Source organism: Nannobrachium achirus, assembly GCF_963921795.1.
Source record: "Nannobrachium achirus genome assembly, chromosome: 22".
In the NCBI taxonomy this organism is placed as follows: domain Eukaryota; kingdom Metazoa; phylum Chordata; class Actinopteri; order Myctophiformes; family Myctophidae; genus Nannobrachium; species Nannobrachium achirus.
The window spans coordinates 22704735-22717236 of record NC_137829.1 but is presented as its reverse complement, the minus strand read 5'-3'; the positions used below and the strand labels follow the sequence as shown (position 1 = coordinate 22717236).

The 12502-nt window shown below is 41.5% G+C and overlaps 1 protein-coding gene across 1 annotated transcript; it reads right to left on the bottom strand.

The window, feature by feature from the left end:
* Nucleotides 1-473: 473 nt before the first annotated feature.
* LOC308307496 (sacsin-like) lies at nucleotides 474-11384 on the bottom strand. Its single transcript, XM_080752762.1, has one exon. It carries the CDS (start codon nucleotides 11368-11370, stop codon nucleotides 565-567), a length of 10806 nt encoding a protein of 3601 aa, XP_080608888.1. The 5' UTR covers nucleotides 11371-11384; the 3' UTR covers nucleotides 474-564.
* Nucleotides 11385-12502: the final 1118 nt, after the last annotated feature.

Genomic DNA, 12502 nt, shown 5'->3' with positions numbered 1-12502 from the left:
GAATGAAGAAAATTTAAAACTGTTCAGGGTGTTCATACAAGCCTGATAAGACCATACGATGACAAAAAGTTTTTTGAAAGTGGAATATCCCTTTAACTCTTTTTGTATTTGTTCTTTTGTGACAATAGGAAAACAAATTGGAGACATGATTCCAGGCAGGCACAGTATTCATAGTGGGTCCAGCCCTTGAAAGGTCATTAATATACTGCTTCCTCCATACCATGTACTGTATTATCAAATTACTAGTGCAACTTTACTAATGACTAACAATGACACCCTCTGCCCTTATATTCTGATACATAAGAAATCACAGCTCAAAAAATATAACAGACAAAATATATAGATGGATTACATTTATTTAGTAAAATTCAAAACTTGATGTACAAGCATGCAATTTTATGTCATGTTCTAAATGGTAAAATGTTTTCATATTCATCTCAAAGAAAATCAAAATTATTGGTCCCGCTAAGTATTTCTTTTTTTTCACAAAGTGTTCACAATATGTATGGTCGACAACAATTTTAACAGTATTCTTAAACACATTTAGCCTACCATCTTCAATGCTTAATTGACATATGCCTCCATTTGACTGAGAATATCTGATGCCAGCTCCAGTGCTCGAGTTTCATTCTCTGGTTTGAACCGCCCATTGGGAATGAGGGGATGAGGGTGAAAGCTTGGATACTGAGTCTTCTTGGCGTCGACTCCCAGTAACTGTAGTTCTTCAACAATCTGGGGCAAATGAATGAACTGATCTCTGTAGCGGGATATTCTTTCTGCAAGTTGTGTAATGGAGCAGTTGTTGACCTGTTGACCTGTTCTTTTGTACTCTGCAGCAATGAGAGCCTTTTCCACAGCTTGATGGACCTTGAACAGACACCACTCCGTGCTCCCACCGCCAGTGTCTTTGTGAGCGGCTGTGAGGTCACAGCGAGCCTGTCTACACCAGCGCTGGGCCTCCTCTCTGTTTGGTCTTGGGACATTTCCATGATGTGTCCAAAAGTTATAACTGAATGAATCGTAGTCTCTATTGAACCTCTCTCGACCACGTCTGTGGCACATGGCTTCCTGATCCCACTGCTCATAGAAGTCTCTGTAATTAACTCTATCATCTGTGTTCTGCCGTGGATGAAAGTCTCTGTCAATTGTGTTCTGCCGTGGATGGAAGTCTCCGTAATTTGTATTCTGCCGTGGATGGAAGTCTCCGTAATTTGTGTTCTGCTGTGGATGGAAGCCTCTGTAATTTGTGTTCTGACGTGGATGGAAGTCTCCGTAATTTGTGTTCTGCTGTGGATGGAAGCCTCTGTAATTTGTGTTCTGACGTGGATGGAAGTCTCCGTAATTTGTGTTCTGCCGTGGATGAGAAGATTTTGACTTTTTGCCTGTCATCAGCTCATCAATTCTGTTCAGCAAGTACTTGAATGCTTCAGTGCTGAGCTGATCGTCTTTTGGGTTTTTGTCTGGATGCCATCTCAGGTACAGCCGTTTGATGGCCTTTTGCCTGTCCTCCACAGAAAGAGTCCAGATCTCTGCCAAACATTCATCAATTTCCTTTTTGGCCTCGTCAATAGTTGTGGGTGATGGCCTTGTAGATGATGCATGCGAAGTATGTGGCACAGAGTGTGTTAATGGCTCTAGTTCCATGCAGGATGTCCTCTTCTCTCTTTTAAACTGATATAGATCGAGGAAGCCGACTTCGATGACCTCATCTTTACCAATTAGTATTTTGTATCTGTGTGAATATAATTGTCCAGCTGGCTCTGGCAGCTCTTCAAAAATAACTGCAAAAATGTACTCCTCGTCTGAAGCAGAGTCAGTATAGCCAACATATTCCCCTTCTTCAAAGTTATTGATGACGTTCATATCTAAGGAATCATGCCATTCCTCAGGAATAGCTGTCCCAGGGGCAGCTGTATCAAGAAGGAAGTCGGGAGTTTCAACACTGTCATGAATTTCGTTCTTAGCCAATGTTTTCTGAACCTCCTGCAGTGTGTCACACGTAAGTAGCTGTCCAAGAACTGGTAGGTGGTCTGAGGCAATTTTATTATCCAAGAGAGCATTGATCTCTTTAGTCAGTGTCATGTTGACTTCATTTATCACTTTTAGATCCATGGTGTCACTGTGTTTCAAGTAGAACATGCAACCTTGTGGTCCCTTTTTGACACTGACATCTGTTTCAGCCTTGGTGTCATTTAGTGGTTGTTGATCAAACCAAAGCTCTGTTTCAAGGCTTTTGCAGCAGACCATCTGAATGCTGCCAAACATCTGCTTACACATGTTGGTTGCGTCTTCTTCTGTAATTTCCTTTGAATGCGCTCTAATGAGGCAGATAAGTCCATGTCTGAAGTGTATTGAGGAGAGATGCTTCTCAAACCATCCACTAAAGTTGCAGCTGACTCCAGACTCACATGCCTGCATGTGTGAATCCACCACCTTCTCCATAGTATACTGAGAGAGCATTTTGGGCTGAATTTCCTTTGGTAGCAATTGCAGCAGTCGATAACGTTCCAACTTATCAAAGCCCAAAAAGAGGTTTTTGAGGAGGCATATTTTGTCCTCCAACGCTCTTTCTAACCTGCTTGCCTGGAACACTGTGTCATTGAAATAGAGTGTGTTTGATGGATACAACCTACCATCTCTTGAAGGAAGGTGCACAACCTTTGGCAGTTTAAGGGCTGATGTGCTCCCTTGATTTTTTATCAGCTGAAACAGTTCCTTCACCGCATGTTCGGTAGTTATCCGCTGATCTTTGTTTAGAGTTATTTTATCGCAGGTCTCAGAGTAAATTGCTCCAAGGACATTGCAGTACTGCACTGCTGTTGGCTCCTCATTAACACCAATTTGTTTGAAGAACCTTGCATACATGATATCGTCCCCAGGAATTTTGTACAAATAGGGCCTGAACGCCCAGTCATTGTGGAGGCTTAGAGATGTCTCTTCACTTTTCACCAGTTTTGTGTCGTTTTCAACCAGCACAACAGGGAGGCCAGTCAGTGAAAGACTGATACAATTATTTCTTTGTAGATAGTCATATGAAATGCGAAACACTTCAGCACGAGTTTTGATCAAGTCATTAGTTTGACATGGTACTTGACAGATGTTGCTGATGTTTGTGGTGACGCAAGGGCCAGGTGGACTTTCAAGGGCTCCAGCATGCTTCACCATTTGCATTATGTTATTCTTTGACCAGTAGCCTGGTAAAGATATTACTGGCATTGAGGTCCAAATCAGATGTTTATCCCTGAATAATTCACCACTTTGAATCAAAGATCCTCTGATTGCAACAGCAGACCTCTCGGCTGCAAATGGCTGATGGTAGTCCAACAGTTCTTTTCTAATCGGAACTGTAAAAAGGAATTTGATGTCAGCAATTCTCTCCATCAACATTTGGTTTTCCTCTTGTTTGTTATCATTGCCCTCTTTTGTCAATGCTGGTTCCAACAGATGTCTCACTGTTTGCAACAGTTCTGATGACTTCTGTTTGAGCTCCTCGAGTTCAAATTGTTCTTTAGCCTCTCGTTCTATTTGATGTGCAAAATCTATGATCTTCTCCTTTGACACAACATGTTTCATTCCAAGGTCTTTGAGCAATGCTTTCACTTGTTGGATTGTGTCAAACTGCTGGAATGTGCCAAGCTGCTGGAGTGTGCCAAACTCTTTCCAAAATCTTTCAGGTACAAATTTGTCTTGAGGCATCATCATCTTATACAGGTCAACACTCTCATCAAAGTAGTAGGATGCCTTCTCCATCTTCCCATGGGCACTCTGAATCAATTTCACATCCTTCAGTGAAGAGATTATGTTGTCCTTTTGTTCATGGTAATTGTAAGATTTTTGTACTAACAACAATATTTTGACACAGTCAATAATCTGTCTTTCTGTGAGCTTGTGTAGGATGGGCAAGATGAACTTCATGAAGAACTCCAAATCAGACACTATTTTGATGTTCAAGAGTTCAGATAGTGACGCATTCACAAAACTGTGCTTGAGAAAAATTGTGTTTCTGTGATGCCGCGATAAGAGATCTGAAAATCCTGGCACTGAGATTAAGGTCAAGTTGAGGATGGATACTTGTCCAGGATGATCAAGCGGCACTCGCCCCCCATGTATGGTTTCAAATAACGGCAAAGATGTGAGCTTTCTCTGATAATCCTGTTTGGTTTTGGATGTGGTTATTCCAGATTGTAAAAAATGTTGAAGTTCTGTTAACTCATAGTTGGAAAGGTGGTGAAATTCTGAATGATTGAGTTTGTAGATTTCATCTAATACAGCATGTCTCTCATGTGGATTCATGAGTTCAGGCTGAAAAAGTGAATGTATCTGTGTGCTCACCTCAGTGTAGAATATCCAATTAAGCTTTGTGAAGCCAAGTTTAAACAGAATGCTTGATATGTCATCTTCTCTGCCAATATGAATCACACTTGGCATGTCTTTCATTAGTTGGAGAAAGGGTCTGTTGTTTAACCTCGGACATACAACATGTAAAATACAACAGTCATAGAACAGCTCCTTGACAGAACTCAGTGTCATATGTAGCTCACTTCCTCCATCTAGTGGTGATGATGTTGTGATTTGGCTTTTGAAGAATCTCCAAAGTTCTTTCAGCCACTTCTGTATTGCCTCATTTGGGACATGGAGGTTACAGCTTGGATCAACTTCACAGTCTTTAAGGAGATGCTGAAGTAAAGGTTTTATATACTTCACTGATGTGGGAATTGTCAAACTGTGAAGAAAGCCACCGTCTTCTAGAATCGTGTTCGTATTAATGTTATGATCTGCAAAATCTGCCTCATATCCAAAGAACAGGTTATCATATCTTGATATTAGCTTGGGAGATGTACAATTGAACACTCTCAGAACTTTATCTTTTGTGAGAAGAAGCGGAAGTCCATCAATTGAAGTGCAATTCTCTGCTTTGACATCTCTCAAGCAGAAGTTTAACAGCACGGAGCATCTGTTTTCATCTCTAATGAGAGTGTGTGAGATAGGTAAAGGTAAACCCCCGTTGGTTTGGTTTGGATTATTCAGTGGTTTTTCTCGAAGGAAATTTCGCACAGTTGACGGACTGACGGAGTTCAATTCAATTTCAGCAGTATTGAAGCCTTGCCAAATTGCTGACATTTTTCTGGAATAAGGAACTAACTTCATTCCAAGATCCTCCAAAATGGAACTCATGTGGGTGCTCTTTGGGTTTATCAAGTAAGGTGCATCAGTCAGTTCTGTCTTTGTGACAGTACACCAGTCAAAAGTGAACTCTGTAATTGACTGAGATCCAACTTTACGTTTTGAGTGCTGCAACAATGGAATGACATCCAGTGCTTTGTCATTTATTGATCGATACACTTCTTGTACCATACCATGCCAATCCTGGGCAACGTCTTTTGAGACCGTTGGGAAAAAACTCAAGTAAGACCTATCAAGCTCTGATGATGAATACTCATTAGTTAAGGAACATACTTTCATATTGGCAATGCTACCACAGAGGTAGTGAATCAAATCTGCATACAACGGAGCTATGACGTCCTGTTTTAAAGACTCATTCCAAATAGTTTTCAGACTTTGACCATCTGCTTTCCAAAGGCCCCTCCTGGAGGAATCAACCTCAAAGTTTCCATTGACATGTATTGGAAGTCCAGTAGTTTTGCCTGGCAGAGGAAGTGAACAAAAGACTCCTCCATCGAAGTCTCCCGTTCTGACTGGCTTAGAATACACACATGCAGCTAGTGCTGCTTGGGGTATAATGTCTGAATGTTTCCTCTCTTTTCCATTGCTGCTTTTGAAGGAGCCAAACTGCTCTGCAATTATCCAATTACTCCTCCTTTCAGGTCTTTCATTGAATGAAATGTCACTGGCTGAAACGCTGATGTCATAAATGGCTTGGCGTGGTGTTGCTGCTTCGTCGGATTGCAGTGCAGTGCATAGATGCTTTTGAAAAGAACATCTTTCTTTATTGCTCTTCTCTGAAAGATGTTTTTCAACTGTGAAGGTTGTGCAGAGGTCTTGCGAGAGTTCGTTTATTTCATGGAATTGTATTTTGCGGATGTTTTTCAGAAACAGGATCAACCCTTCAGGATCTTCAGACAGGGCTTTGGACAACTCAATCATATCCTGATCAGTCACTCCCTGGTTCGATATTTCTGATTTGTTTGCCATATCACCTGTTCTAAGAGGCAGTCTGAACATGGTGCCATCTCTAAGTGGAAATTTGTCTGGAAGAAATGACTTGTAGACATCATCATACATCTCCTTAAAAACCTTTGGTAGTTTGTAACCACATCCAGCTTTTCCAGACGAGCCTTCAATGTATTTCCGATTTGGATCAGAAATGCAAAGATCTTTATCTCCGGTCATGATTGAAGGGCAATCAGTCAAATGGTAAACAGAGTTGAATCCAAGTCCATATTTTCCAGTTTTCCCTGGAATGTCATGTTTCCCACCTTCTCCTAGCAGTTGAATGCCTTTCAGATCGGCATCAGAAAACACCCGATTGTTGTATACACATAGTGCCGGGCCCTGTAGCTGGTTCCATTTCTCCCCAAATGTTTTCTCTGTGCCATGCTGCCTTTTGTCCCAAACAAAATGGATTTCTGTTGCCTCTGCATCATCTGCATTTTGGATGAGCTCTTTCAGGATATCCTTCTTGGCTGGATACGCTGAAATTATGTTTTTAATTCGGACAGTCAGTTGCTCTTGCTGTTCAAAATCAAACTGTTCAAAGGGTGAGTTCTCCACTAAATGATCTTCCAGAGTTTGACCCTTGGTTGTATTAATTCCAAAGTAGAGAGCCATGACACGTGGGATATTCTCATGGCACAAAGTGTCAGCTGAAGTGACTGGCATCCAGGGGCTGTCATTGAAATATAGTTTGCTTGCAGGCTGTAAAACACCATGTTCATTAGGTATGAGGCAGTCATTTATATTTTTCTCTTTAGCTTCATACAATCCTCTGTTTAGTATTGTTAGGCAAGTTTGGAGATCAGATTCTGGAAGGGGGTTGGATCCATGGAGAGTATGCAGTGTCTTGAGTACATTGAGACACTGATCAACTGTGAATTTCTTTTCAACACCCACACATTCCCACAGCTTTTTGAAGCCACTGAAGACTGTTGGAAGCACATGGAGATATGGTTTTGCTTCAAATTCTGCATTTTTGACCACAGTTGTCACATGCTCAAACTTGTCCCCAACAAGAATAAATGGGAAGGAATGTGCAGTCTCTGAAATGAGTTTGGAATCCCCCAAATTGTAGAGCCACTGATCCAGAAACTTGTAGCATTCATAGGCTATTGTGTGAAGTGTAGACTTGGAATTGTTGAAGGATTTTGTTTCCTTACAAGCTTCTTGCAGCTGTGGAAGTACCGTCTCAGGTCTCATGTCACAACTTTGACGAATTCCAAGCATTTTGAGGACGGGATCAGCACTGTGCAGGTTCAAATTTGCATGATCGACCACAGGATGTTTCATGCTTACAAGGTAGCGACATTCGTCACTAAAAACATCAACAGGCTTCCAAAGTTTCACCATTTGGTCTTTTTCACCGTTTGGAGGAAATGCTGGAATAAATGCTGTATTCCTTATTATATCCCAGTGAGGAGAGCCCTCCTCTTCATGAGAACTCCTCAGAACTTCAAGGATACATCTCAGATGTCCATAGGCTTTGCTTTTGTCTTTGTTCCAAACACTGGTGATTTTGTCAGCTCTGTCTAAGATGTCTTCCAATGGGAGATGGTGATCACGCATTCCCAATTCCAGGAGCCGCTGAATCCTTTTGGGGGAACAAAAGTCACTTTCAGTTCCTCCAAGCAAGCTTCCTTCATTATTATCAAACAGGCAGGCTACTTTCCCTGATGGATTCACAAGCTTCCTGATATACTGGAGTTGTCCACTCTTTGTAGGAATGCATGGAAAACACTTAAGTAGATTGTCAATTGGCTCACTGTTGAGGTCAATCGCATGCAGCACAAGAGCATTTCTACTCTCAGAGTCCATGCTACTCAGGTTGCTAAACACCACTTCCTTGTAAAACGTTTCCCAGTTCCACATTCTGCTCTGTAGAGCCTTTTCCAAACCAGCATGTCTGAAGCTGTTTCTCACCCACAGTGGAAGAGGAACAACATGGTTAGGTGCCTTTACATAGCTTTGACACACCTTCATTGCAAGCCCACCAATCCCTTTGTCCTCTTCAATGCTTTGATGTAAAAATATAGCCTTGTCGATTGAGCACCAATGTTTACCAACATTGAAGAGCTCAAGGGGCTTGCTGGAGTACTGGATGATAGCAGAGTAAAAGGCATCTACCAGAGGCTTGAACGTTTCAGTCGCTTTTTCCCTGTCAGGCCAAAAGGTGTGATAACAGTAACTTTCCAGCTCCTCTTTTTCAGCCATACTCTTCAGGGTTAAAAGTACTGTGATATATGCCGTGGCTGTAGGATCCTTAAGAAGAGCTTGGTTCCAGTCATGTTTTACTCCAGTCCCCCATAAACCTTTGCGATTTGAAGTCACAGCAAATGCTCCATTTATATTCACTGGAAGTCCAGTGTGAATGGAAAGAGGAAGAAAGCAAAATGCCTGTCCAACTAGATCAGTCTGTGATGTGACCCATTTCTTGGTTTTTGGGTCATTGTGCAAGGGTACAGCGATTCCCCCGACAGGCAAAGAGAATTTGGCTTTCTTGTCGTCTTTAAGGGCCATTTGTAAGGACTGCTCTGTCCCGAAGCAATTGTACAGAAGCCAAGACTGGACATTAGAGCCATCGCGATTTTGGGTTATTTCGGCGATGCTGACTGTGCAGCAGTCAATTACTTCTTTACATTTTTCATCAAGTTTCATCAGTTTTGTCTCAGCTTCATGCTGTTTTAATGTATGGATTTCATCTGGAATTACCATGTTTTTCAATACTTGTTTTGAAACCGTGAAAATGGTTTTGATATGGTCATCTGTTGGAGGAGTTGGAGCATTGTCTGCAATGTTTTGTAGAGATATGGTGCTGATGTTCTTCAGAAACAGCAGGTGAGTTTGTGAGTTGTTAGCTAAGTGCTGCTGGAAGGTGACAATATTGTGTTTGTCATACACCTTTGTACAGATTTCAGATGTGTGAGCCTCCTCACGTGTCCGGAAAGGTAATTTGATCAGAGTACCTGGATAGAGAGTAGGAGTATTTGCTTTGGAGAAATTGCAATCAAAAATGCATTCATATGGTCTGAATTGACCAGAAAACCAATGCAAGAGTCGTTGTTTAGAGAGGTCCAGCTTGATTCCAGGATTTGTTTTGCTTTTGATATGCTTCTTCAGGTGGTTGACATTTGGATCAAGCATGAGAAGATGGTTGCCACTAAGGATGGAGGGGACGTCCGTCACGTGATATACAGTGTTAAATCCAAGTCCAAACTTCCCAATTTTCTCAACCATGTTGGCCTTTGAGGCAGCTCCTACCCTGACAATGTTTCCCCAGTCACCTTCTGAGAATAGCTCATTATTGTATGCCCAAAGACATGGTCCTTGGCAAAGAGACATGCCAGGGTCAATCAGACTTTCAGGAGGGGCATTATGCACTCTGAAATCCACCATGAATTTGCAGTCTTTTGCACGAGCATCCTCAGCATTTTGTATAAGCTCTTTGAAAATGTCATTTTCTTCATCATATTCATTGAGAATGTTCTTAATCCTTGTGGTTATGGGTTCATGCTGCCCACATTGTTCTATTCCAACTTGTTCTGGACTGAGGATCCGGGTGCTCAGAAGTGGAACCTTCAGCCATTCCGCAATTGCTTTTGGTATCTGCTCATGGATCACATAAAATTCTTCTTCATCCTTGTTAAGTGCCTCCAATCCCTCTCTGCTTATGTCACAGAAGACTGTTGTTGACAGTGGTTTGAGGGTACATCGGTCAGCCTCTGCCCCAACGGGCACCGGGATATCACCACTAACACACTTCTTCTCTCTCCATGCCCAGTTAAGAATAGATATTGAGACATTCAGCTCAGATGCACTTGCAAACTTATCTTTCCTTCCATCAATGCTTTGCTGGATATTATTAAGTATACCCATTATTTCCTCATCTGTAAGGCATGGCCTTAGTCCAAACTTGCTCAACAATCTCTCATATGGTAGAAATTCTTCTGGCACCTTCTTAATGTAAGAGCTCAGATTTAGACTAGATGGGTAGTCAAGAACAAGATCCTGAGGGGAAACAAACTGGTTGTGGGTCCATAGCCAACATTCATCATATGTCATCACTTTCTGGAATGCAGAAATGTGATCTTGCATGTGTTTGTAAATGCTGTGCAGCTTCCTCTTGAAGTTGGTATCTGTGTCTGGAGTCTTCATTGTCTGTGTCATGGATCTCAATGATGACAAATTCGCTTTCACCTTCTCAGGAGGAGGTATGCGTTTGAGACCAAGTTTGGTACCAACATTCTCAAAGAGCTCTCCTGTCAGAGGCATTACATGACCAACAATGTCCACATACATTGAATGCCTCACTTCATTTGGGCAGAAGAGGCCTTTTCCTTTGCCCTTACTTAATGTATTCTCATCACCTGGTTTAACACATGGGATCCATTTTAACACAGAGAGACATTGAAGCTGCTCATTTGAGAAACTGGCCAGCAAATCATTGGTATTCAGCAGTTTTAAAAGCGTCTCAGACTTTTGAACAGCCTCCTTTTCAGAGTGTGAATGCAATTCTTCAATCTGAGTGGCAGCATGCAACAAGAGGTTTGGAGTGACATCAGTCATTTTAGTCAGCAATCCAAGATCCTTTAAGCTCCCAAGCATCTGTGGGGTCTGCGTATAAACAGATGGGGGAAAGAAATCTGATCCAAAAAGAACTTTGAATTCTTCAATTCTTGGATCTAAGAAGCTTGAAGTGCTTTTCATCTCTCCATTCATTTCAATGAAGTTCAAATCTTTCAATCGCTTTTTCAAAGCATCATTCTGAGAGAAAAGGATGTTGCCATGTTTTAGAATCCAAGTCATGATTTTCACTACATTTTCTTTGCCAAAATCCCTCTTTTCAATTCCATCAATTAGGAGGCCAGCTGCTTCAGTTGTATCCAAGAGTACAATTTTTAGCAGCTGAAGTAGTCTGCGATCAGCCTCAGTAGCACACTGTACAACTGTATCAGGCATGGGGAGTTCAGTTGGTATTTTTGGACTTGAACTTAAAAGTACAGCTTTTCTTGACTGGACAGCAACACATGTTCCATTCATGGTTTGGAAAAGAGGCAACTTTGACAGGACATTTTTCTCAGGCTCTGAAAGAGAATCCAAACTAGAAAGATAATCTTTAAGTTCTTCCCTTTCTCTGTGAGAGAGGGTCTTGATTTCGTTGATGACGTTCTGAGAGTCTAAGTTCACAAACAGTCTCATGACACTCCTTGGAGATGGGTTCAACACATAAGTGTCAAGGTCCTCGTGCTTCAGACAATCATTGTCCTCCACAACTGTTCCGCCAACCTTTTTCACAATTTGAACAATTTGGTCTGGCAAGCTGGTTTGTTTGGTCTTTTGGAAAATTAGGGTTGAGTTCTGTTGTAATCTTGCAAGTTGTACGGTATGCTTGACGTCATCTATGGTTTTGATGGGAATTAATGGCATGCCATTGAAATTACTTAGATCTCTGAAGTGAGCATTAAGAAACTTCCAGAATTCTTGGAGCCATCCTGAGGGTGGATGCTCGCTATTGCCAAACTCCCAGGTAACATGCTTTTCCTTTGTCTGTTTCCAATCCTTTGGCAAATACCTCTTTGCATATTCAGCCACATCACTTGCATTGATGTTGAATATCTTGAACAAACCTGGAATGAATCAATCAATCAATCAATCAATCTGTCAATTAGAGAGAGAGTGTGTGTGTGTGTGTGTGTGTGTGTGTGTGTGTGTGTGTGTGCGCGTGCGCGCGTGCGTGCGTGCGTGCGTGCGTGCGTGCGTGCGTGCGGGGGTTTTTCATGATTCTGAATCCATTGCAAGCATTTGCTTTGCACAGTAAACATTCCTCTGGCTAAAAACGGCCCCACACAACTATGGTTTAGTGATCATCACTTTTCTTGGGGCAGCTCAGTTTTGTGGGGTACATTTGTTGTGCAAAACAAAAGCTAGCAATCAATTCAGAATCATGAAAAAACCCTACTTAATATGGAAGTTTTTATTGGACTTTATTTTTTCGTAAGATTTTTCAATGAATTCGTAAGGTTTTTCAGTCTATCGTGCATATTTTGTCTTTCGTCTTTGAAAATGAAACACTTCGCAGAAAAAAAAAACGACCTCGCAAAAAGAAAAATAGCATTCGCAGAAAAAATTATAATCTTTGTACGTGTTTGCGTTTTTTCTACGAAGCATGCCATTTACGTGTTTGAGGATCATTTTTTACAACACCAAGCCATTTTTTTCCTACAAGTTATTTACACATATAGGCCTATACTCCCAAGTCCCAAATGTTGAATCTATAGGCATCCCCATTCAAATTAATTAATTAAATTAAACGGCGCGGCGGACTCCCGGT